This window comes from Hirundo rustica, chromosome 15 (genome assembly GCF_015227805.2).
Source record: "Hirundo rustica isolate bHirRus1 chromosome 15, bHirRus1.pri.v3, whole genome shotgun sequence".
Taxonomy (NCBI): domain Eukaryota; kingdom Metazoa; phylum Chordata; class Aves; order Passeriformes; family Hirundinidae; genus Hirundo; species Hirundo rustica.
Genome location: NC_053464.1, coordinates 52,166 through 76,766, shown reverse-complemented (window position 1 = coordinate 76,766; position 24,601 = coordinate 52,166). Strand labels below are relative to the sequence as shown.

The window sequence follows — 24,601 nt, the reverse complement described above, 5'->3', positions numbered from 1 at the left end:
CTCTGGGTATCACTACTGCAGTCTTACCCAAATTCTTTGTGTTGCTGACATGAAGGGAGAAAACTCTTCAGTGCTTTACATGACTTCACAACATGTTCTGCCATTGCAAAGGTTGTGTGCTTTCACATGGGTTGTGTTTTTATGGAAGGACATTGGAGAATGTGGTGATAAAGTGGGATAACTACCACAATAAAAAGGGTTTGTTGAAAAGACACTGGATCTTGTAGAAGGGTAAATTTAAAGTTTTTAGACACTCACTGCCCTTATTCCATCTTTTTCTCTGATGACATCTCACAGTTATGCTGTGGTGTCTGAGTACTTCCCAGCAGTGCATTACATAAAGGGGCTGCCCACAGGATTTAATTTTTCTGCTGTTGTTGTTTGTACCTCAGAATGATACTTTTAAAAATCTTTCGAGGGCTGGAGCTGACAAACAGCATTTGTTTATATTAAAACATGTCTAAAAGCTCACAGATCATTTTTTGGTTTAACCCCTGCCAGTGCAAAGCTGGAGTTGTCCTATTGGAACCAGCAGTTAGCGCACATTTTCCTTGTCAGCAGAGAAAGCTTAAAAATGGACAGAAAAATCCATAGTTGACTATAATGAGGAGGGAAATAACTGAAAATGCCTTCCTTGTGGAGACATTAGATTAGTAAATTGTAACAGCCCAGCAAAAATTGGTGTGATCTTCTAGACAGGTTTTAGAGAAGGATTATTCCCTGTTTCTGAAGGGCTCTTGGAACATTCTAAGAGGTGATGACAATGTCTTGGCTTGCAGCATTGCTCAGGTGACAGATCAGAACTGCCTGTGTCTGCTTCTCAACAGAATTTTTCTGCCTGATTCCCTACATCTGTTTTCACAGCTGGATATGGTTTGCTGTGTGTGTCCTCCCCCATGCTGGCCACACTCCCTTCACCCTCAGCTCCTCTCTTTAGCCATCAGCTGGGTGATGCTGTGCTTCTCTCCTCAGTGAGTGCACGTCCTCGGCACGCCGTGAGCAGAAGCGAGAGCAGTACCGGCAGGTGCGGGAGCACGTGCGGAATGATGACGGGCGGTTGCAGGCCTGTGGCTGGAGCCTCCCAGCCAAGTACAAGCAGGTGGGGACCATGCTCTGGACAGGCTGACTGGGAGGTGACTTTAGTCATTAACTAAGGACCTTAGTCATAAACTATTTAATTTAGAGGTACTGTGTCCGTGTTCTGTTTGTATGATAATTGTAGGCACAGACCAAATTAATGCTCTGTATATCTCCACCAAAGTCAATGGAGGGACGTTCGTCTGCATGAAATACTGAAACTGAAAAGTACCTTAGACCAGAGTCCAGTTCTTTTTTTAAAAAAATTTCCTTTGTTATATTTGGGCTAGAACATTAGTTATTTCATTTATACTCTGAGAACTTAAACAGTAATTTAGTATAAAAACAAATGCAGTTTATGCCCGGTTCTTCTCATAACAAAATCAAACATCATTCATCAGCCTCATTTGTTGGCTTATGACAAGTGGACTGGTCAGAGACCCCCTGAAAGGGAGGAGGCTGGCAGCATGGCTTGGAGATTTCAGGCCATAGAATCCTTAAGTCCAGAAAAGACCTTAAGATCATCAGCTCCAACTGTCATGATGGAAGGGAATGCTGGTGTCCTGACTCTCTGCAGGGAGCGTCCTTTCTCTGTCAGCAAAGCGATGTGTAGCCTCTGTTGGCCACCGCTAGGGCACTGATGATTGTGAGATGGTCTCTTGGGTGTGCTGCTTCTCTCCCCTTAAGGACTGTGATAGAGAGCCTCAGCAGTAGCCACCTCTGCTTGGTTCGGCTACACTGATTCCATCTCTCCTGCCATATCCCAGTGTTTGCAGCTTTTTTTTGTCTTTTCTCCCTCTAGCTGAGTCCCAGTGGTGGTCAGGAAGACACTCGCATGAAAAACGTCCCTGTGCCTGTGTATTGTCGCCCGCTAGTAGAGAAGGACCCAACTATGAAGGTATGTTGTTTCTGCTTACCATGCAGGCCAGAAAGGGGACATGAAATAAGCAAAGAATTTGGGTTGCTAAACCTGCAGTTTTTACAACAATCTGTATTCTTTTGACATTATATATTCCAAGTTTTATCTTACACTTCCTTATTTTGAATGATGGTTTATAGTGAATGTAGGAAAAAGTATTTTAGGATAAAATTCTCAGCTGGTTCTGGTTGCTAGATCCCTTGCTGCTCTCTGACATCTGCTTTTTTGAGACAATTCATCAACAACAGCAACATTTTATGCTTCTAATGCTTTTGCTAAGACTCCTCAGGGTGTAATGGAAATGGATATTAAAAATTCATGAAAATGACCAAGTGAAAGTAAAAACACATTTCATCACTCCTTAGATTCTACTGTTGACCAGAATTCATTGGTAACAGGCTAGTGTTATCTGGAGTAGATTTTTGTAATGCCATGTCTATTAATACTAGAATGTTTTGAGTAGAATTGCATAAGGGCATAAGTGGTCATCTGTGCAGGTGGCAGACTTAGCTGCTGTAACTGGTTGTTTTGAAATAGCCAGTTTGTCATTGCTTCATTCAGAGATGATTTTTAGAAGTCATCCTGATGGTTAAATTGTAAGAATTTTTTTATGCTGCTGTTTCTAGAAGGTTCTAGGTGTGATCTTTATGTGATGTTCTGTGCAGCATCTTTCCCTTAAGGTTTTGGATAAATCCAGTATTCATTTCTGTAGTCCTGTTCTAAGTGTTGTCTTAAAAAGCTCCCTGGAAATAATTCCTAGGAGGTTAGCTGGATTTGATTTCAGAAAACTGCTCATGTGGGAGCTAAACCAGCAGACTGTTTTGCCACGCTTCCAGATACGAGCCACAGGCTTCTCTGGGCAACCTATGCAAGGGCCTCACCAGGCTCACACCCTCATAGGGAAGAATCTCTTTCTCATACCTCATTTAACCTGCCTTCTGTCAGTTTGAACACATTAAACATCTGCCATGTCCCAGCTTGCTTTGCTGCAGTGACTAAAAAGCAGTGATAGTGCTGGGTACAGAGATCTTCTGTCTTACCTCCATCAAAGTGGGTATCTTCTAGTAGAAATCATCAGTAGCTGGTGTTTCCTGCTAAGTGTTTTAGATGTTTGACATTTGACAGTTCTCCACAAAGGTATTTAAATTCAAAGAGACCAAGGAGTCTGAAGAATTCTTAGTTCAGATTCCCATTTCTGTTTCTTAGCTGTGGTGTGCAGCTGGAGTCAATCTCTCAGGATGGAGACCTTTGGAACAGGAGCCTGGAAATGGGCAAAAACTAGAACCTGGGCATGATCCCCTCACCTGTGATAGGGAAGTGGAAGGCGAGAACAACAAAAGTAACAATACATCTCCTGAGAAAAAAAAGGTCAGAAAATAAAATAGATTTTTTTCCCCTCCAATGTGTTTTCTCATTTCATCCCTACCATTCCCTCTTTCTCAGTGCCTTTGTACTATGCCATAAAATGCTCTTGTACCTGTGGGGCAATGCTGTGTTGTGCTGGCTCTTCTGTAATTTTTGGTGTGATTTGGGACAAATCATCCAGTATAAAGTTTTCCAACTATTGCTTTTGAAATGTTGGGAATTTTGAATAAAATCCTAATTAATAAGGCCAAATAAATGCTTGATGAGGTTGCTAGGAAGATTATATAGCCTTCATCATTGTAAATTAAAAAAATAATAAATACATTCAGGCAAAACTTTGTTAGAAGAACAGAGTCTGTGAGTCCATTTGGGCCTCTTGAGATTTATTCCAGTTCTGGTTCTTGGTAGTCTTAAGTGATTTGTTGTTTTTTTTCCTATTTAAAGCTGTAATTTGCAGATAATCATACAATATTTTATGCTGTCTGGTTTGTAGGGTTTTTCTCCACACCTGCTGCCTTTTACTCTCCCGAGACCAGCTTGTTTAAGCTGATCAGTTGGGTGCATCCCAGACTCACGGCATTCTGGATGACTGAATATTTAGTGATACATTTGTCAGGCATCTCAACAGAAAAATCAGTAGCCAAATTGCTCTTGCCCTAAGGAGTCAGACAGACTCTTTGGCCAGTGCTCTGGATACTAGTGCAGCAACATGAATGGAATCAAGTTAATAAAAATAAAAATTACAGTATAACTGGTGAGACAACTATATAAAAGAGAAAATATTCTTCTGTAGTTCTACTGTAGAATAGAATATATAATTTAAAATAAATTACACCATGTGTAAATGTTGCCAAGCACTGTTATGCTCAGGTTGATCTAAGAGGAGTGCTGATCGTGTCTGTGTGTGTCTGCTCTCCTGAAGGCAAAGGAGCTCCATGAGATGGATGCCACTTCCAGCCGTGTCTGGATCCTCACTAGCACACTGTCAACCAGTAAAGTCGTGATCATTGATGCCAACCAGCCTGGTACAGTGGTGGACCAGTTCACTGTCTGCAACGCTCACGTGCTCTGCATCTCCAGCATCCCTGGTGAGTGTGGCCCAGGCTGGGGTCTGCACAGGGTCACCTGCACCACTGAGGAGTAACAGATGTCCTCACTTGGGAACTAACCCCTGGGCTTTGTTGTGTTCTGTAGCTGTTCCCCAAAATCATAACCCATATCTTGCCTTCCTGTAGGACCTTTCTGTGGAGATCCCTCTCTGTTCAGTGTTCAGTAAGTCATTCCTTTGGTGCACAAAGGGTGTTTTTTGGAAGCGGGAGTGAGCTTTGTCTGGCGTGGAAGAGCTCTGTACCTGCCTTGGATATTGATACTAGGGGTGAGGGGATCTGCCATGGATCAGGCTGCTGATGGATGCTGTGGTGCCTCCGCAGGGTGGTGAACCCCACAGATCAGAATCTCCCATCACTAGGGTGACCTCAGGAGTACAGCTACATTCAATTAGCAGTGACTGCTTGATTTACATGAGAATCTATTCTTTGCCCTTCAGCGGCCAGTGAGAGTGACTATCCCCCGGGCGAGATCTTCCTGGAGGGGGATGTGAATCCCGAAGAATCAGCTGGAGCAGATGGTGTTTTGGCAGGGATCACGCTGGTTGGCTGTGCAACTCGCTGCAATGTGCCACGAAGCAACTGTTCCTCGCGTGGGGACACACCTGTGCTGGACAAGGGACAGAGTAAGTTTTGGGATGTAAAACTTGGTGACATTTTGATTACAGCTAGTCCTGTATGAGCACAGCCACATCCTCCGGTTCCTAATTTAAACACTTTAGAGGCCTCCAGAATTTTATTACTATGATACAGGAGTACCAAAGACCTTTTTGGTACATTTCTTCTTAGAACATTCATTTTTTCTGATTCACACGCTGCAGCCTGGCTGCAGGAGTCATACAGCAGAGTATTTTGGCCATGTGAGATATTTGCCCTCCTGTTGGTGCTGCTGTTGTGATTGCTTTGTTCCCTGAGTCTTGGGAAGCAGTAAAGCTCACATGCAAATCATACTGCTGCCTTTGCTGACTCCATACTGTAGTGACAGCCTTGGAGCCCTTCCCATACTGTGCTGTGCTAGTCACAGATTAGACCCTACTTTAAAATAGTGTCTGTTTCCCATCCAGGCAGAATATACTGAATGAGCTGCTGTGTCTGTGGCACAGGGTCAGGGTTGGATTGAGTTTGGCAAGGGAAGATAAATTAAAGAACTGACAGCCTGATGTCTATATAGTTAACTCACTAACTCGTTCTTCAGCCTGTCTCACACTGTCCATTGTCCTCCAGGTGAGGTGGCTCCCGTCTGCAATGGGAAGATCAACCAGTCTCAGTCTACTGAGGAGGCAACAGAGGCTACAGAGGTACCAGAGAGCAGTGCCAGCGAGGCAGAACCAATGCAGGCCCAGCCTGGGCCCCTCACCGAGCACGTCTTCACAGACCCTGTCCCAGGCCAGGCATCCAGGCAGAACGGGTAGGTGGGCTGGAGTCAGAATAATGGTCCTGTTCTATTACTGATCAGTTCTGTTTCCTTAAGCTTTGTGATAAGAGGAGCAGCCTGATCTTCTGATAAAGTGTCAGACTTCTATCAGTTTTGTGCCCAAGCAATATTACAGATGAGATAACAGGGAAGGAAAACAATGGCACGAAAACAGGCATGGCTTAGCCTGCAGCTGGCTGGGTCAGCTGTTAAAATGTAAACATTTGACCTCTCGCTATGAATTTAGACCGGTGGTTAAGGCAGATCTCCCAAAGTACATGTGCACTTCACGTTTATATGAAGGAGCTTACTGATATGTATGTAGAAACAATGATTGGTTTATTCTAGTAGTACCTCTGATGTACTGTAAAAGTGACCAAGAAAGCATATTCACCACTCAAAAGTTCTTAGGAGAAACAAAGATGATGTGATGGCCTGAAGAACGGGGTGGAAGTCTTGGATACAGATTGTTCCTGAATGCCCGTGTTCTAAGTTGTTTCTGTTGAAGCTGGAAATGAACAGAGAAAATACTGTTTGTGTAATAGTCTTAACACTCAGTTAGGATCTGTAGATTTGAAGTAAGTTTGTTTCTTGTAAGGGGAGGAGAAAGGAAATACTATAAAGTGCAGATTTGCAGTTGAAAACTACCAAAGAGAAGGAAGAGGTTTGTGCCTTCTAGGGACCATACCTGTCTGTGTGTCAGGATGTGGGCCTAGGTGGGCATTCTGTGCACCTCTGCTGCTAAATCTCTAACACTGTTCTTTTCCTCTGTAGGGAGAATGGGCAGCTGAAGATGGAACCCAGCACAACATTGCCAGATCAGGAGTCAACCAGGGATGCTGGAACGTGCACCAGTGCCTCCCCCACCATGTGGCTGGGAGCTCAGAATGGCTGGTGTGTTCTGCTTAGGCTAACAGATCTCTGTGTCACCTCCCTGTTCTGGGCTCTGTTTTTCATGTCCACACACCTTGTGTTCACTGCTTTCTTCTGGAGAAGGTTTTCATTCCTCATTTCATTGCTGAGCTCACCATATTCTCAGAGATTTAACAGCACTTTCTTACTTCACCTCCACCTTTCCTGCCATAAGGGGAGACTCAAACCTGGGCAGGCTGAAGATGTGGGGCCCTGCTGCTAACCCTCCCCAATTTGTCCTCTCTCACAGGCTTTACGTGCACTCGGCTGTGTCCAACTGGAAGAAGTGTCTGCACTCAATAAAGCTGAAGGACTCTGTGCTGAGCTTGGTGTAAGTGTGTGTCCCAAGGGACCTGGAGGAGAAGGTTCAGGACCTCAGTGGTGCTTTAGAGAGGGTTAACAGCTCTTTGTCATAGACTTAGAGAATCACAGAATGGTTTGGCTTGGAACGGACCTTAAATATCCTCTTGTTTCAACTCCCTGCCATGAGCAAGGATGTCTTCCACTAGACCAGGTTGCTCCAAGCCCCATCCACATTCCCAGCCTTGAACACTTCCAAGGATGTGGCAGCCACAATTTTTTTCTTTGCTTTCCTAAGTGCATTGTTTTGTGAAAGAAGTTTCTCAAGGTTTTTGTAATGGGAAAGGCTCATACCAACCCATTTTCCTGCTCAGTTGCTGTCCTGACCCGATGCAGTGAGTACGTGACTAGCAATATCAGGAGGAAGTAAGTGGCGAGGAGAAAGGCAAAATTTCACTGAGGGGTAAATTAGGGAGAAATTGTTGAAAGTTATGGTGTTTGTGTTGTGAAGGAGAAGAATTTCCTCAACAGAAAATTTACAAATGTGACAATCTTATTGCAGTGAATGTAAGAGGTGTGATCTCTTGCAGGACATTCCTGCAATGCTAAACTGACTGGGAATTCTGAAGACTATGTAAAGATGATGTGTATGGATGGCAGGAAGAGTTTTTGAGTACCTCACTTCTACAGTGGTTTTATGTATTTACTATTTTGTTATTTCAGGCATGTGAAAGGGAGGGTCCTGGTTGCTCTGGCAGATGGAACACTAGCTATATTCCATCGGGGTGAAGGTAAGAATGAATGTAATAGAGAAAACAAAATTTGGCTGAAAGCGTAGCATTGGATTAAACTCTCTTCCAAGGTGAGAAGGTTGCTGGCTGCTGGGGTACAAACACTGAGTTAAAACACACAGCTGTTATACACATAATCGCTGTCCTAAACCATCTCAAGTGTACACTAACTGAGCTTTCGTGAACAAAAACTTGTGTATGTGCTTTGTAGTACATGTGGAGTAAACGAGACACTTTCAGGAATACGTATGTTGTGCAGTTGTTTGAGGTACACTTAACAAATTCAATTTCTGGTCCTCTTCGCTGCTGTGGGTTTTGTTTCCCTGTGGCTTGAGCAATTTCTTAGCTGTGTTCTCATCTCACTGACAACACATGGGAATTGGCCAACAGTGACTAATGTTGGCATATAAAAAACTTACTTATTCATTGAGTAGCAGTTCATTCAGCAAGCAGAAATATAGAGATTTCTGGCCTTGCACAAATAAAATTTTGATTCAGCCTTTAAAGCTTTATCTTATTTCTGATGGGAACAGTTCTGACGTGTCAGTGGTCAGGCTTGAGCTCGTGACATAGAGGCTTCCTGTCTGCGAAGGACACAATATCTGCCCGGTTAGTTAAAAATTAAGAGTGAGAGAAGGGAGATCTGATTCCTTCTCCTGGAGTTGACATTTTGGGGAAGTTATGTTGTAGGTCTGTGATGTGAGGAAGCCTCACCACAAGGACTGTATGTCCCATTTCCTTTTAAGTTTCTGCATCGTCTTGTTCAGCTGTCTTCCCTCTTCTCCCGCTGGTTTTGTTGTACTTGTTAGAGAAACCTGTTCACTTCATTGTAATAAAGGGTGTTTAAACTGGCCTGATTGGAGAGCTGTTGGACTCCAAACTAAATTTTTATCATTACATGTTTCGTAAGTGTAAGGCTGTGCCCCAAGCAGGAGTCATGGGATGGTCACAGACATAAGCAAACTGAGCATTTGAGTATTAGCTAAGCCTGTATATCCAAATATGTATAGAAAGGTAGAGGATTCTGTTGTGTGCTCTCATGTTCTGATGGAGATGCATCTTTCCACACTTGTTTTTCACTCAGATGGTCAGTGGGATCTCAGTAATTACCACCTGATGGATCTTGGCCATACTCACCACTCCATCCGTTGCATGGCTGTGGTCTATGATAGAGTCTGGTGTGGCTACAAGAACAAAATCCATGTTATACAGCCAAAGACAATGCAGATTGAGGTAAGAGAGCCACATACGTGTCTGTGCATGCACACATTTGTGATGTATTTATTCTTCCAGCTGTTCTCTGTTGTAGTGTGTGAAATTCAGAACCTTTGGGTTGTCATTGCTGACTGCAAGACCAAGACTGTCAGTCTGGGTCATGTTATAATCTAATCTGCCAGGGGATATTTGTTCCTTCTTCCCTTTGCAAAGTATAATTCTATCAGTAAGTCTAAAGTGACAATTTTCTTCGCCTTTACTTGGGAGTCTGTGAGGCCATGTACTGTCCAAACATAGGTGTTTGTTTTACAGTGATTCTTCACGTATAACCTGAGGCCTCTCTATCTGTAGGCATTATAGGACAAAGGACCAGTACAGTTAGTAAACCCCTGGGATCCCACTAAAGAAAAAACAGTGTGTAGAGCGTTTTGGGTGAAAATCAGAGCAGTGGTGTTGGTACAAATCTGAGAGTGCTTGAAATAATTCTAATCAAGGAGAGAAGAAGTGATGGACCTGAAGTTCACGTTCGTGAGCCAAAGCAGTTTGGTCTTCAGAATTTATCTTGGAGTTGTGTGTTTTCTTCTTCTGTCAAGTACGTTGAAAGCTCTTGGCATCTAAATGTTCTTGCTCCTGAGGTGGTGTGAAAAGACCATCAACTCTGCAAAGCTGCCATATAGCTGCTCAAAGCAGAGGATTTTTTGTGTACAGTAGTGAACTGCTGGGATCAACTGGCATTAACACAGCTTCTCCGAGATCTTTGGAACCCAAATAAGTGATCTCAGTTGAAAATTGTGTATATGTGGAGTATAGATAATGGCAAAACTTCTGTGAATTCACGTTGGTTCACCTTTCAGAAATCCTTTGATGCCCATCCTCGTCGGGAGAGCCAGGTGCGACAGCTAGCATGGATTGGAGATGGAGTGTGGGTTTCCATCCGCCTGGACTCCACGCTGAGGCTCTACCATGCCCACAGCCATCAACATCTGCAGGATGTCGACATTGAGCCTTATGTCAGCAAGATGCTGGGTGAGGGTCTGTTGCTTACTGAGCTCAAGACAGAATTTGCCCAAAGCAGACCTTGGGCAAACTCATCACTGACTCCCCAACTCTCATTCATGCTTCCTAGGCACTGGAAAGCTGGGCTTCTCCTTTGTGCGGATCACAGCCCTGCTCATCGCTGGCAACCGCCTTTGGGTGGGCACCGGGAACGGTGTTGTCATCTCCATTCCCCTGACTGAGAGTAAGTGACATTTATTGAAAGTACTCCTGCATCCCCCCTATAAAAAAGAAGCTTCTAGGTGTTATTTGTGCAGCATGGTTCAGGCAGACTTATGCTTTCTTGACATGTGACACCCTTTAATCATAGACATGTTCAGGGAGAAGAGCCCAGAGTATGAGCAGCCCTGGATCTTGACAGAGCAGAGGGATGTGAACTGATTCAGTAGCTACTGTGAAAAAGGAGAAACCAAACTTTGTGAATTGTAGTAAGTCTCCAAAAGGAGGCCATAGGATGAGAGGGCACCAGGAAGATCTCCCTGGAAATTCCATTTTGGCCTAGTCATCTCTATGTCTCCATAGCGGTATTTTCCAGAAAGTAAGTTTAGAAAAGCTCCATTTACTCAGATTAGGGCTCAGCTTTATAAGTCAAGTAGAAATAGGTATCCTACACCAAATCCAGCCTGATGAGGTGACCCAGCAGTAAGAGTAAAGAGGTGAATCTCTGGAGCTGGAAGTTTAGCTGAAGTTCTTACTAGTGCTGTTCTGTACCTGCCTGTCAGCATCTTATTTTGAAGGTCTTATCCAGATCATCATGGGGAAATAAGATTTGAGGCTGATTGCAATTGCTTTCAACAGAAAGCAGCCAAATGTATGTTTTCTCACCAATGCTCACAAGAAAGCTGAAAAACAAGCACCTCTTGTATAAAAAGAGCAAACCTGTTGTAATCCTCCTGGAAGTCAGGCTTGGGATGGCCTCCTCTGAGGGCAGTGAAGCTGGATGTGCTGGGGATGAAGCTGGGGTTGATACTAGGAGGGCGGTGACACAGTTCTGTTCATACATTGCAACTTCGGTCCTGTTTCTGAGTTCCTTTCTGAAGCCCATTCTCTCTTAAGGTTGTTGTCCTTGTTCTGAGTTAAACTTTTTCCCTGCTGTAAACCAATTGTTTTATCTTTGTGTGTTCCTGTAAAAAATTCGGTAAGCAAGAAAATCTCACTAAAAATGTAGCAGTGGATCCTTGTGAGCCAGTCCCTCTCCCACCTCAGATACCACATCTGTCCCTGTATGGTAAGAGCAAAGTGAGCAAGAACAATGTTAGTATGAACTCACAGGAACTTCTGTGGTGGTTTCTCTAGGTTTTATACTATTTTTGTTGCCCCCAAATTATCTTCCAGTAATCAACTTTTTCTTCTTCCCATCCTGCCCGTCACTTCCCGTGCCCCTCTGTGTTCCCACTCCCTGCCTGTGCCTAGCTGTAGTCCTCCACCGCGGCCAACTCCTTGGGCTCCGGGGTAAGTCCATTGCCTCCCCTTCACAGCTGTCATTCCTTTAGCACCCATCTCCCTATGCAGTCATTCTCCCACCCTTCCATTCTGCCATTCAACTTCTCTCCCATCCATTTTTCCTCGTCACTCTTTTGTTTTAAGTTGCATTAGAGAAAAGCAACCAGAGACAGTGATGTAAATATCCTCATTTCCCACGGCTATAAATAATTTTTTCCATCTCATTGTTGATCCTTCTGTTCTTTAGTGTTAAGAATAATTATTCTTCAGCAGTGGTTTCCTCACTGTGGTAGACCAGTTCACAATGGGGACTGGAAAGTTTCATTCAGTCAGAAGCAGGAGTAGGGTGTTCTTCCAAGGCCTCCCTTGCTCATCCTTTGTTCTTCTCCATGGATGCTTCTTTCATCAGTTGCAGGCCGATGGCGGGCTGTGGAATGGCACCTGCCAGCTGTAAGTCATCAAACAAGGTGTTGAACCCAAGGGGACTTGATAAGCATGAAGAATTGTTTAGGATTGTGCCAGTTAAGGCAGGATCTGAGTTCAAGTTCATGCCTTTCCAGCGTCAGAAATTAGAGGGGCTTTTTTCTCACTCAAAGACATTCATGTGGCTGTCCAGACAAATTAGCAACACATGTCTCCTCCTTTTAAAGCATCTGATATTAGTTGCAGTAAAAAGCCAGATACTGCACACACACTAACTCTCATTCTTCTATCTAAGTATTTGTACTAGTCCCACTCTTCTGCCTTGAGCCTGATAAGGAAAAGTCTCTTTTGTCCAAGTCACGTAACTGAAATTCACCCCAAGTTACAACACAGAACTCCAGATAATTAATGAAGCAATCAACCTCTCTCACAGAAAAGTAAAAGCTGTCTGGTTTAATGTTGTTCCTGTTGTATTGATATGGGTGCATGCATCTCCCACCCTGAGCTCATAGCACTGGCCTCTGTTGCTTGGTGAGTGGAAACTGCATTCTTGGAGCCTGGTCTTGAAGAATACAGGCCCCTGAGCCCTCCTTGGGAGCTGTGGATGGTGAGCGTCTGAAAGATGTTCATTGCTGGAGTAGCTGACAGTCTAGTGTCATGGTTAAATCAAGAAATGAGGAAGGATCTCACTCTACTTTTATGATGGCTCTAAGTGAGCTGAGAGGCTTCACCAGACCCAGAGACTGCTTTCAGCAGCATCTGTGGACATGAGCTAAAGACGTGGAAGTTGAGCAGCGTCACTGATGCAGAGCAGTAATTCTCCTCCAGGTGCCTTCTGGGGACAGTGGACACTTTGGGTACCCTGCCAGCTACAAAAGACCAAGGTTGATCCTAGGACAGCAGGTTATTTCTGGAGGCTGGACAGGATCACTGCTGGTGATACCAGTCTAGCTTGCCCTAGCATAAAAGAGAGGGACTGTGTAATCTGGTGTGGTCTTCTCCATCACATAATTCATAAAAGACCTTTAAAGAAACCTGCACCTTCAAAGGTGTTCCTTCACAGCTCATTGAGTTTTCTCTTGGATTGTGTCCCTTTGGTAAAGGGGACTCAAAGCTATCACTGATGGTGTTCCTGCTCCCTGTCTCCAGCCAACAAGACTTCACCAACCTCTGGAGAGGGCAGTCGCTCTGGTGGCGTCATCCACGTGTATGGTGATGACAGCAGTGACAAATTGGCCAGCAGCTTCATTCCCTACTGCTCCATGGCTCAGGCACAGCTCTGCTTCCATGGCCACCGTGATGCTGTCAAGTTCTTTGTCTCTGTGCCTGGTAAGCAAGTGCTTAGCCCTCCCTCAGGAAGGGCTTGTCCCTCCATCCCTTTTGTAGCACAGGCTGGAGCTGGTCTGCAACAGACTAGGGTCCAGACCATGGCTGGCACTTCCTGTGGTTCACGCATCTGTGTTTAAACTGGAGTGACTGCCAGATTTGACTAGCAGAAAGAATTGGTCTGTGCAATGTGTTTGTGTGCGTGTAAACTGTGTGTGGGCTGAGCAGAAGCACTGACAGCACCTCTGTCCTCTCCTAGGCAATGTCCTTGCAACCCTGAATGGGAGTGTGTTGGACAGCCCTTCAGAGAACCCCAGCACAGCAGCCACCGAGACTGAGGGCCAGAAGCTAAAGAACGTCCTGGTGCTGAGTGGAGGAGAAGGGTACATCGATTTTCGGATTGGTAAGTGCCCTTGGTGGGAGGCATCTGGAAAGGTAGTGGGTGCATAGCTATAGTCACGGAGCGAGGCTTCACTCTTGTGGGGAGCCAAAGGAGAAAAGCCCTGCACTGTTTCTCCTGCATCTGGCTGTGAGAGCAAATAAGGATTTTCCTTGCAAAGCACAAGGCTGTCAACCTGTGCCCTGTGGCTGCAGTGCCACATGGCTATAGTGATGCCTGCAAAACGGAGAACAAAACAACACACTTTCAAGACAATATTAATATAGGAAGTAATATAAAAGCAGGTCTTTAACTGGAGGCCTCCAGGTGCAATATACACACAGCACAGGACTTCTACACTTTTGTGAGTTAAACAAATTAGCATATTTAACAAATATTGTCCAACTAGAAGAGCAGTTGGTTAGGTAATTTCCGCCCAAGTTCTGCCCCACTGGAGTTGGTTCAGGAGCTTTGCCCCACATTTATTATGTCTATGATACATGTTAAAAAGCAGTATGTCCTTAGTTGACTAAAGAGGCAAGACTAAATAGTATTTCAGGAATGGGTTAGAAGGTTAGCTTACTGTTCTAAAATGTAAGGGAAAAGGGTAGGAAAAGTACTGGAAGCTACAGCCATGCATTAACAATCTACAAAGCTACAAGTATATGAAAATTATCATAAAATAGCATCACTATGAATGGCTTTGGAAAGAACAAACTCATCTATGCCACTGGCTCCGAACATTGCCGTCTCACTACAATCACCCGTGCTGCTGAGGGTGCTCTGTGTGTAAAAATCAGCTTCTCTGAAAGGAAGGGTGGTTTTTGCTGCTGCTGGAGCTAGTTTGTCCCATCCATGCAGTCCAGCTTCAGAAAAGAAGGGGGTTGTTGTAAATGTTCTCCACGTACAGAGAAAGATCTCGGCTCAGAGTGTCTGTTAAAAGACTACTGGGACTCTGAAAAGGGTATTGGCCTCTTTCGAGTATTCCAGAGCAGTGCATTATGGCATTTTCTTTCCTGCCATTTTTACTCTCTCTGTTCTCTCTTCAGGGGATGGGGAAGATGATGAGACAGAGGAGAATGCAGGAGATGCCACCCAGGTGAAGCCAGTACTTTCCAAGGCTGAACGGAGCCACATTATTGTGTGGCAGGTATCATACATCCCTGAGTGAGAATTCCTCTTTTCCCACAATGTAAGTGTCCCTCCTCCCACCTGAATGCCACGATGTACATACAGAATGCCTGCATTATAACTCCTGCTGGAAACTGACCCTAGACAACTGCAACGGTTCCTGCCTTGGACTGTGACCCCCTTGAACCTCTGAACTCGCAGCTTTCATCTCGGGCCCGTATGCTTTTGGCGTGGTTAGGTTCTTGTTCTGCTCTGGAGCTGGCATCTGAAAGGAGAGAAATGGCAGTACACCATGAAGTGAGCTTGGAGCCAGGACTATGGGAAACCTTTGCCCAGTGTCAGGAGGGGCAGCTGGAGGGGGGTGGCTCAGGTTCTTGGGCAGGTTGCCTCATTCCCACCTGCATGAGAAAGAAGTGTGTCCCCAGGCATTCCCTGCCAGAGCAGTGATGGTGAATCACTTCTGCAGCATCCCCGCAGAAATCCTTCCAGTTCACCAGTAGACTTCATCTTACCCTTATTCACCCTTAAGCACAGAATAACATCCTCTGGACTTAGAGCAACCACGGGTCCAAGGAACCTTCTGAAGAGTATCATGGTTTCAGCAGCACTTCAGCTGTGGGGCTGGAGAAGGCAGCAGTACCCTTACTGTGGGGATCACATCCTCAGTCTTTGCAGGGGGAAAGTCCCTTCCTCTGCTGCTGCTGATGCCTCAGCAGTCATGTGCTGAGTGCATGCTTGTGTGTGTGTCCCAAGAGAATTGTTTGGTGGGCTTAGATGGGAGATGGGTCTTTGGTTGTCAAGGCCAAACAGCCGTAGTAGCAAAAGGGTACTGGAATGTACTGGTCTTTTTTAAGACCAGAAAAGGCAACACTTTCAACTCTCCCTTCCAAAAATGCCATACAGCAAAGAATTCCTGAATTTATTCTGAAAGGTTCATGTGGTGGTTATCTCTGCATTGCATTTGGTGGCTTTTAAAAGACAGGCAAGGGCAGACAGTGTTGGTCTGCTGTGAGTTCTGCATTAACACACTGAGATTGCCCCTTCTCAAGGCTGTGTCTCCTTTTTAGGACCTGCTGAAAAGAGATCTCTTTTCACAGAGACTTGGAAAACAGAGACTTGGCAGTTGGTTAGGAAAGACTGGACAAGTGCAGTCAAGGCTGTGTCTCACCTGATGTCACACAGAAAAAGGAATGAGGCTAGATTCCTGACATCTTTTACCTAACATCACAAGCACTGACTATGCTAGTAAGTAGTTTGAAAAGCTGGACAATTCTGACTACTGGAAAAAATTGACAGCCCCCAAGAAAAGTGGTGATAGTCCTTTCTGTCTAAGCAGTGCTGAGTGATTGCAGATGCACATCCTGCTTACAAAAGCAGCAGCAAAAAATAGGGCCAGGGAGAGTGGTTTTCAGCTCAAGATGCAGAATATGGAAGTTTCAAGTGTAGAGGCAATGTTGTGTCCTCCCTTTCTGACACTGTCCCACAGGGACAAATTCTGTGTCCCTTGAATATTCTTTTCTGGGTGTGCAGGAGTAGCACAATTTGTATTTGTTAGTGATGAATTTAGAAGCTCCTGGTGGTAATCTTGTTTCTTCCCTGACCTGTACAGCACTCCAGGGTTCACAGAGATGTCCTTGTGACAGTATGGGGACAGCTGGGCAAACTTTCATCTCCTGGAAAGTTCCCCACTGTGTCCTGTGCTTGCTGCCAGGCTTGCACGTCCTGGTGTGCTGCAGGGATGCCATATTCCCAGGGGATGCTCTAACATGTGGCATCTCTCCTGACACAGCAGCAGTGAAACAATCTTTGTATCCACACTTCAGGAAGGATTGAGGCATACATTTTCCCTGCGAGAAGGCAAGAGACATGTCTGGTGAACAGAGGCCTCAGTCAGCCACAGTGGTGCCCATGCTACGTGTGAGCAGTGCTGGTGACGTGCATCCACCGCACCACTCCTCCCCAAGGCAGGAATCCAGCCAGAGGGCATCTTCCAGGCATCTGCATACTGGGCTCTGTGACTGGCATGAGGTTAAGGGATACTGGGAGCCACCACCTGAATGTTTGGGGACCTTTCAGCAGGGACATTTCGCTGGGGCACTGCTGACCATGCCAGGCTTCTCGTTCACTTACACCATATGCTTTCTGCTAGGAAGACTGCTTTGGATCTCAACACAGAGTGCATTGAAGTTAACAGTATAACAGAGCACAGACTCCACTGTCATGTAATAGTTTGTCAGTTAGGGTCAGGCAAATTTCAGAATTCGGGTTAGTTGAATGGAAAAAACAGCCCTGGTAGGGTTCAGTTCCTTAGCTCTGTCAACTCTTTCACATGTCAGAATTGCAACATATGTACCACTGACTGTTCTGTATCTGGTTTGAGCAGTTGAAGGCACTTGGTCTCCTGTCACCCACTGGGCCCTAACAACATGAGGAAATCTCCCATCAGGTTCTTTTCCAGCTCAATGCCATGTTTTCCTCCAAGAAAAGCACATGGCCCAGAGAGGCCACTGCAGGGGGGAGACCCAGCCTCTGCTGATCGCTCCTGTGGCCTTGGGTGGCTGCTGGGCATCAAGGTGAGAACTGACTGGCTTCAGTACACTTCTCTGTCATATCTCCACTGTGATGTATGTAAAGTATCTTGTATGTTACAAAAGGATTTTTAAAAGTGTCTTAAGGCCTGTAAACTCCGCTGTTTGGTCTGAAGATGGCATTCTGTAAAGAGCCTGCTGTACGAATATGTTCCCGTGCTTTGTCCCCTATGCTATCAACAACAAACCATATCTGTTCTGTATGTAATAAACACATTAACATCAGCTTGGCCAGTTTGTTGTGTTCCTATGAAGGCACTGGGATTGCTGCTCAGTCTTTAACAGGACACTTGCAAGGGTGGGAATGTAGTTCAGGTGTTCCCTGTTGAGCAGTTCAGTGGTAAGAAATAAAACATGGATTGTGATCACGACACACAAAGCAACTACACGGAGACGAGAGATTTGCAGGGCAGAGATGTTCCTCCAAGAGAGCCCAAGGCTGAGCCAAGGCCGAGAGCCCCTCTGCCTGTTTATTTACTTTTTATACATTTGTGGGTCTGGCTGTGGATTGGCTTCTGGAGTTATCACCTCCCAGCCGAATGGCCAGACCAACTGTCACTTACAATTGTTTTCAGATTAGAAATATGCAAAGGACAGGGAATGAAAAACAAAGGATTTGTTTACGTTACGTGTGTGAGGAAAGGCAAAAACTGCTCCTAATATTGTACAGAAGCTGAAGAGACTGGCTCCATCTTATGAACAATCAAAAGGCTTTTAAAAACTCCGAAAAACCAGGGTGACATGTGGATGGCTCACAAGGTGGGAGCAGAAGGGGCTGGTCCAGCAAGCAACAGTGCAATCCGTAGCTTGTACCAGTGGCAGAAATAAAAGGTGGAAAAAAAAGGTGGCACAACTTCTGTTGGAGTCCAGGGCATTCCTTTGGTTGCCCTGGAGGGTCAGGGACCTGGGCAGGGGGGTCTGGGACCCCAGCCCAGAGCTCAGAGAGACACTGGCTTTGATTTCTGTCCATGGGAAAAACTTCCTACACTGAGAGAAGGTTTACATGCCACAAGAATGTGAGAAATAGTAGTTTAGCTTATCACAGAATGAGAAAATAATAGTTTTAAGTTTCTAGCATTGAAGTGAATGGGGACAAGATGGAGAATCTGGGGCGTTGTCTCCTTCTCCTTCTCCTTCTTCTTCCCTCACTCCATTGCTGCATTGACGTGGCACAAAGTAGTTAGTGAGGACTGGGTCAAAGTAAAGATGACCTTTTTAGTAATAATGATAGACATTGGTAAGAAATAGTAAATAAGAAATACGTAGTAATTAGTATAAAAGATAAGGACAGCCCAGCTCGGGGGGAGACGTGAGGAATCCATGCAGCTGCGAACATCTTGTCGGACTCCGAGAAAATTGTAAGATAAGAAACAATAAACGAAGTATGCAACCTTGAAAAATCTAAACCTGAGAACTCCGTCTCTTCCTTCGGCTCGGCTCGGAGCTGTGCAGGGGAGCAAAGGACCCTGAAACCACCTCAATGTTGGGGTAAGCCCCCGACAAACTTCAGAAATAGAAAGTGGAGCAGAGAAGCCTTCACCTGCTGCTTGCTGCAGCTTTAGTCAGGGTGACCTTTTCAGGTGAACTGCCAGAGATAACACATCAGGTCAGTTTTCAGCACTGTACAGGGTGGCACTTCACAGTCCAGTAGGCACTGGTAGTACCAGCATCACTGGACTGCAGGGAGCCCTTCAGTCCCAGCAGCATTTGGACACCTTGCTAGTTATTTTGTAGAACTGCAGTGATTCAAGGGCTAGACAGGGCAGTGTACAAGGGAACCATGTCCTTAAGACTGGAGAGGAGCTCCAGGATCTTCTGCCCTGAGCAGGGAGCCCTAAAGCGAGTCACTTCTATGACCATGGTGTGACACAGGCCAGGGTATAGTACAACTGGCAATGCCTCTGCAGTTAATGGAAGCACCTCAACAAAGTTTGGAAACGTGCTGTGATCCATCCTAAATCCCTGGGGTTGCACCCTTCGAAACAGACAGGAGCTGTTTGAGCAGGGCTCGGGTTAAGTACAGTCATGTCAGGTGGCTAAGGAAGCAGGTTACTGCCAACACTCTTCAAACAATCCCCCCGTGTTGGTAAACTATCTGTGAGGTAATGTACAAGTTTGGGAGGCCTATCAGCTCACAGCATGTTCTGGGCATGGAATCCAACATATGGCAAAGATGCTATGCAGCTTCCCAGAAGGGACCTTCACCATCAGGGTAAGGCTCCCAAGCTGCCCAGGGCTGTGTGAGAAGACACCCATTCCCCCAGGTGTTATGAGCCTGAGCTCACCAGCAGGTCTTAAATGTCCTGATCAGTCCCACCTAGACCCCCACTTTTACAGGGGCCCTTTTCTCCTGTGGCCCAGGAGCCTCATCGAAGCACAGCCTGGGGTCTTCAACATGTGTCTGTCTCCAGCTGTTCCTGGATAGACTCCTTGGACCTGGGGGGTTAGATTTTGACTACGTCATCTTCAGATATCCTGCCTCACCCAAGCTGCTGGGTGAGTCTGTGCCTTCTCAGCTCCATCTGCTTTTGCTGCTGGCTTAGCTCCCTGGTATACTTTGGTTATGGGTATTTCTTGCCTTTTTGGGGCTGCTGCAACCAGCACTTGGGTCTGCCCACTGTGGTCAGATTCTGTGTGCCCCTCAGGAAGACACTTCCTCTGCTGGTGCTACATTCAGATCCCAGCTGTGCAGGACAGAGGACTAGACTATTCTACTCATTCCATCTGACTCACAACTACACCTCCCTCCCATCTCCCTTGTTCTTGGTTTGTGTTCAGTAGTACCTCCAATCATGGTGAGGACAGGAAAACACCAGCTTGGCCCAGTGCCCAGCAGTGGAGATTGTGGGAATCAAACTACCTTCCAGCCACACCAACTGCCATGGGAAGGCTCACAGCCTCAAACTTTTTAACCTTTAGTACTACTGATTCTCCCTCTCCTGGATTCTCCCATTCCCTCTGAAGCCAGAGAACCTGATCTGGCACACGCTCTGCAGTACTCCTTCCACAACAAGATGGGCTCAGTTCTTTGCCAACTCTGCTCCTTGTCACAGAACCGGCTTTTAACTCACAAGAAAAGCCTTCCTTCATATCCAATAGCATCTTAATACTTCAGGAGCCTCTGGTGACGAGCCCTAAGAAAATATAGGCAGCTGAGAGCAATACGTGTTCTCCTGCCTGATGACAGCCATTTCCTGCTGGCTGGGGCCGCATGTTCCCAGCCTCATCCAGGCCACACACGCTGGGTGGAAAAGTGTCCAGTTTGTGCTCTTCCTAACTAAATCCCTTCAGGCTCTTTGTGATTTCGGGATGCTGCAGTAAATGGAACACCACCTCCTGAGTACCTGCAGACACAGGAACTAAACAGTTACTTCTGCAGGGAATTGATCTATAGAGCTGAACAGCTCTGGTGCTCCCTCCACCCACACCCAGACCAGACCCTCCAACAGCCTTTGACAGCAGCAGCATCCTCAGCCTCAGCAACAAAAGATGAAATACCAGGAACTGTGCTCAGGAGCTGCATGTTTTAATGTTCACAACATGCTGCCCTGGAAGAGAGGTAATTTACAATTGGCTTCAAATGGTAAGAGCCAATCCTACCTCCTTTGCATCACCAGAACTAAAATAATTTCTACTATCTCTTGACAGCCATCTTTGAGAGTAAGAGATAGATATATTTGGACTATCTTAGTATTAAAGTCATGTCCCTCACTTCTTGCACACTACCTTCACATGCAAGTAATCCAGAATGTTGTGCAGTGTTCAGAGAACCAGATGCTGTGCCTGAGCTAATGGCTCTGCATTTGGCCATCAAGATGATCTCCAGGCATTGAAAAAAATTAATGAGTTTTCTTCGAACTGTGCTGCAGAATTAAGAAAACATTTATTTCCATTTGCAGATACATTTTTTCACAGCCCTGTGAAATACTGTGGTATTCACAGTCATTCTTCTGTGATTCATGCAGGACCCAAGTTATATAAAAAAATCTATGCTCCAATGAAATGCAGCTGGTTGACTGGAGCTGTGTATTTAGAGACTATCCAGAGAACGAAGAAGACCACCCTGCTGACTGAAACCAAAAAGAGTCTGAATATATCTACATCTTCCCTTTTGGATGAGATGACTGTATAGGGCTGAGAAGAAAGCTGGAAACATCCTACCACAATGAGCACAGAAGGGCTCTGTAAGACCCCTTGTGCACCAGGCTTCTAACAGGCAGCGAGAACATGTGGGATGCTTAGGACCCAGAACAAGTCTTTATACCAGTGTCCCTGTAGCTTTTTTCTTTGCCCGCTCTTGGGGACAGGCCAGCACCTTCTCCAGATCAATAATTGGCTCTTCCATAATTGGTTTTCCCTCCTTCTGCCACTGTGCAAGGATCATGGCTCGGAGCAGTGGTGGGTATGGCAGGAACCGAACAGTCTCCTCAGACACTGGGGTGAACTTCTTGAAGGCCTCCTCCTCGTGTTTGGGCACTATACGCCAGTCATGGTACATGGCATTGTCAATCTCCCTCACTTCCTCTTCAGTTTTGCCTGGAAAAAGATGATGAACACCAGTGGCTTAACACCATCATAGTAAATGGCTTCCAGACACATCAAGTGTTAACTCTTTGGCACCCAAAATGCTACAACAGGCAAGAGTAAACAGTTCGCAAAGGGCTGGACAAATTATTCCCTACTATACTACAGAATCTCACTTCTGTCCTTAAGAATCAAAACAGAAACAGACTAGAAGGACTACAGGCAAGATGTTCCAGCCGTGTGGGTGGCTCCCTCTCTTAAAGTTTCCCTCTTTCTCTCTCAAGTTCCGTTTCCATGGCTATGGAATAATAGTAGTTTCTCCCTACACTGATGAAAGCCTCCTGGAAAATTAAGAGTTAAAAGCGCTCGACAACTTAAAAACTTTTGAATGCGTACTATTTCAATAATTCCAGAAAGGGAAAACTGTATACTTAATAGAAAGCAGCTCTAAAAAGGAAAATTCATTCATATAACTCCAATCATTAATTTAAAATTACAGTAACACAACTTACTTATTGCACATTTTCGGTTTTAGTGACAATTTTAATTGGAATACCCTGTCTCGCTTTGAAAGTCTCAGAATAGTCTGTCAGCTCATCTAATATGTTTTTAGTGCTACTGTTCCCCAAGGTCATACTGCACTGGCTCTCCCATAGCATTCCTTGGAAAGACATTCCGAAGGGGCTAGATTCCAGCTTTTGAAATGCGGGGAACTTCTCTTCCCTTTGGAAGATCGGAGAAAAACAAATTTCCCAGGCAGGGAGCCCGCGGTTTCCCTGCCACCCTCACGCACCCTGTGCTCTCTAGCCCTTGGCCCCGTGCGTGGGAAAACGATCCGGTTTTACCTCTGAAGGTCAGGTAACCCCAGGCTTTTCCATGGTCCATGTTCTGCAAAGAAAAGAGGAACCTGTTGAGGGTGGGTCACGGCGGGGCGGCGGAGCTCCGCAGGGCGCGGCGGGGCGGCGGACGGGACGGGGCAGGTACCTCGGCCATGTAGTCCGCCTTCACCTTGGTGATGACCCAGTAGCAGGGCTCGTCGTGCGCCCACAGCCAGGACTTGCGGGTGACGGTGCGGCCCACGCCGAAGCGCGGCAGGCGGCAGAGCAGCGCGAAGAGCCGGTTCTCGTTACGCACGTCCTCCCAGGCCCGCACGGGCAGCCGTTTCTGCGTCAGCGGCCGCCGCATGGTCTCGTAGTCCACAACGAAGCGCTGAGAATCCCGCGGCCGATCCTTCAGCGCCCGGTACTCGCGGATCTTCTTGGCCATGGCGGCGATGGGCCGGTGCAGCTTCTTGCGGACCATGGCGGCGGCCGAGGGCGCGGAGCCGAGCGGAGCCGAGCGCCGCACTGGGACCCAGAGCTGCCGCCTCCCCCGGAAGCCGTGCCGGGCCTCGCGGAAGTCGCCCCGCCCGGCGCCACGGCCAGCGGCAGCGTCCCGCCGGGCCCGGCCGCCCGCGCTGGGCGCTCTCAGGCTGCTGCCTGCCGAGCGCACGGCGAGCCGCGGTCCCTCCCCGCGGTGCGGCCTGACGTTCTGTGTGCTGGGCGGCTCTCGGGGGAGCCGGGCATGGTTGTTGAGATGCATCTGAACAGCGTCTGGTTTAGAAAAATCTGAGCAGATTCAGCTGTGCCAGGGAACGTTCAAAGCCTGAATAAAGCAGATTTCAGGAAGATTAAAGCAACAGATCTGGCTCAGGTCTTCAGTCAGGCGGGGCCACGAGCAGCAGCCGGCTCATAGAACTCTGTACCGGGATGAGACAAATTTCTCTGAGCTGCTCCAGCCACGGAATGCCAGCATAATGACACTACACTTTTAATGAGCAGACTTTGAGCAGAAACTACATAGGTCAGCCCCTGGATTTTGGCTATAGACTGGTAAATTAAATCTGACAGAAGAGTGTTTGTTGTTGTTGTTTTTGTAGTTTTTGTTTTTTTGTTTTCTTTCTTTCTTTGAAATCCGTATCTTAAAGGAAGCACAGCAATTCCATTATTGCTGCAAAGTCCTATATTGAAGGCACTCAGGATACTGAGTGGGTTTTTCCAGCAGCCAAGATCAATGTGTGAGGAGAAAGGGCTGTGTTCATGTGTGCTACACACACACACAAAATAAACCACACATTAAAAAAGGCTGACAATGCTCTTAAGACTAATACTGTGTATCTCTTGAAAAAAAGACGGGCACAGGAGTAAGCAGGAGGTACCTCTCTGATAAAGTTGAGAAACACCAGTTTAGAATAAAATACTTGATCTCAATCCACTCAAGTTTGGCAGAAATAGCAGAGCAGTTAAACCACTCATTACAGGGTACAGAGTTGGGAGCTTGTACCCAGGGGTTGTGCAGCTCAAGGATCATGCTCGTGTCCGTACAAAGCACCTAGACATGAGTTTCTGAGTCCACAGAGCAGAAGAGGTGACAAAAATGCTTGAAAAAATGTGAAATTTGCTTTGTTAGATGGACCGAAATGAAAGGCATCACCACACACAGCAAGTCATCAGGGAAAACGATGGATCTCCACAAAAGCCGACCACATACGGCGTCTCCCCCTACCCGGGAGAACGAGCGCAAGTCATATTCCAAACCCACCACTTCCTTATGTGGCTCCACGGGGGATACATATGCAGTCCGCGGTAACATC

The 24,601-nt window shown here is 46.2% G+C and overlaps 2 protein-coding genes across 25 annotated transcripts in view; one reads left to right on the top strand and one right to left on the bottom strand.

The window, feature by feature from the left end:
• The window catches only part of MAPK8IP3 (mitogen-activated protein kinase 8 interacting protein 3), a 70,272-nt gene extending 52,602 nt beyond the window's left edge, over nt 1–17,670 (top strand). For 21 of the 24 annotated variants that reach the window (XM_040079601.1, XM_040079591.2, XM_040079587.1 and 18 more), the window contains 16 exons: nt 973–1,099; nt 1,880–1,975; nt 3,203–3,364; nt 4,284–4,449; nt 4,908–5,093; nt 5,692–5,875; nt 6,656–6,775; nt 7,044–7,124; nt 7,817–7,884; nt 8,969–9,117; nt 9,954–10,125; nt 10,226–10,339; nt 11,569–11,607; nt 13,171–13,350; nt 13,607–13,750; nt 14,776–17,670. In XM_040079601.1, coding sequence (XP_039935535.1) covers nt 973–1,099; nt 1,880–1,975; nt 3,203–3,364; nt 4,284–4,449; nt 4,908–5,093; nt 5,692–5,875; nt 6,656–6,775; nt 7,044–7,124; nt 7,817–7,884; nt 8,969–9,117; nt 9,954–10,125; nt 10,226–10,339; nt 11,569–11,607; nt 13,171–13,350; nt 13,607–13,750; nt 14,776–14,897 — 2,110 coding nt within the window. In that variant the 3' untranslated portion in view covers nt 14,898–17,670. The remainder of the gene's footprint in view (nt 1–972; nt 1,100–1,879; nt 1,976–3,202; nt 3,365–4,283; nt 4,450–4,907; nt 5,094–5,691; nt 5,876–6,655; nt 6,776–7,043; nt 7,125–7,816; nt 7,885–8,968; nt 9,118–9,953; nt 10,126–10,225; nt 10,340–11,568; nt 11,608–13,170; nt 13,351–13,606; nt 13,751–14,775) is intronic. The other 3 variants (XM_040079606.1, XM_040079607.1, XM_040079596.2) reach the window with 1 other exon arrangement.
• A 3,639-nt stretch (nt 17,671–21,309) lies between these two features.
• Nucleotides 21,310–23,347, bottom strand: MRPS34 (mitochondrial ribosomal protein S34). Its single transcript, XM_040079043.2, has 3 exons — nt 22,954–23,347; nt 22,815–22,857; nt 21,310–21,981 (listed from the first exon to the last, which is right to left on the bottom strand). The coding sequence occupies exons 1-3, from the start codon at nt 23,269–23,271 to the stop codon at nt 21,704–21,706; spliced, it is 639 nt and encodes a 212-aa protein (XP_039934977.1). The 5' UTR covers nt 23,272–23,347; the 3' UTR covers nt 21,310–21,703.
• Nucleotides 23,348–24,601: the final 1,254 nt, after the last annotated feature.

Coding starts and splice junctions, on each gene's coding strand:
- MRPS34 (XM_040079043.2), bottom strand. CDS start 23,271: ATGGTCCGCAAGAAGCTGCACCGGCCCATCGCCGCCATGGCCAAGAAG. Junction 22,858..22,953: donor AGGCGGACTACATGGCCGAG/GTACCTGCCCCG, acceptor TTTTCTTTGCAG/AACATGGACCATGGAAAAGC. Junction 21,982..22,814: donor GGGTTACCTGACCTTCAGAG/GTAAAACCGGAT, acceptor ATCTTTTTCCAG/GCAAAACTGAAGAGGAAGTG.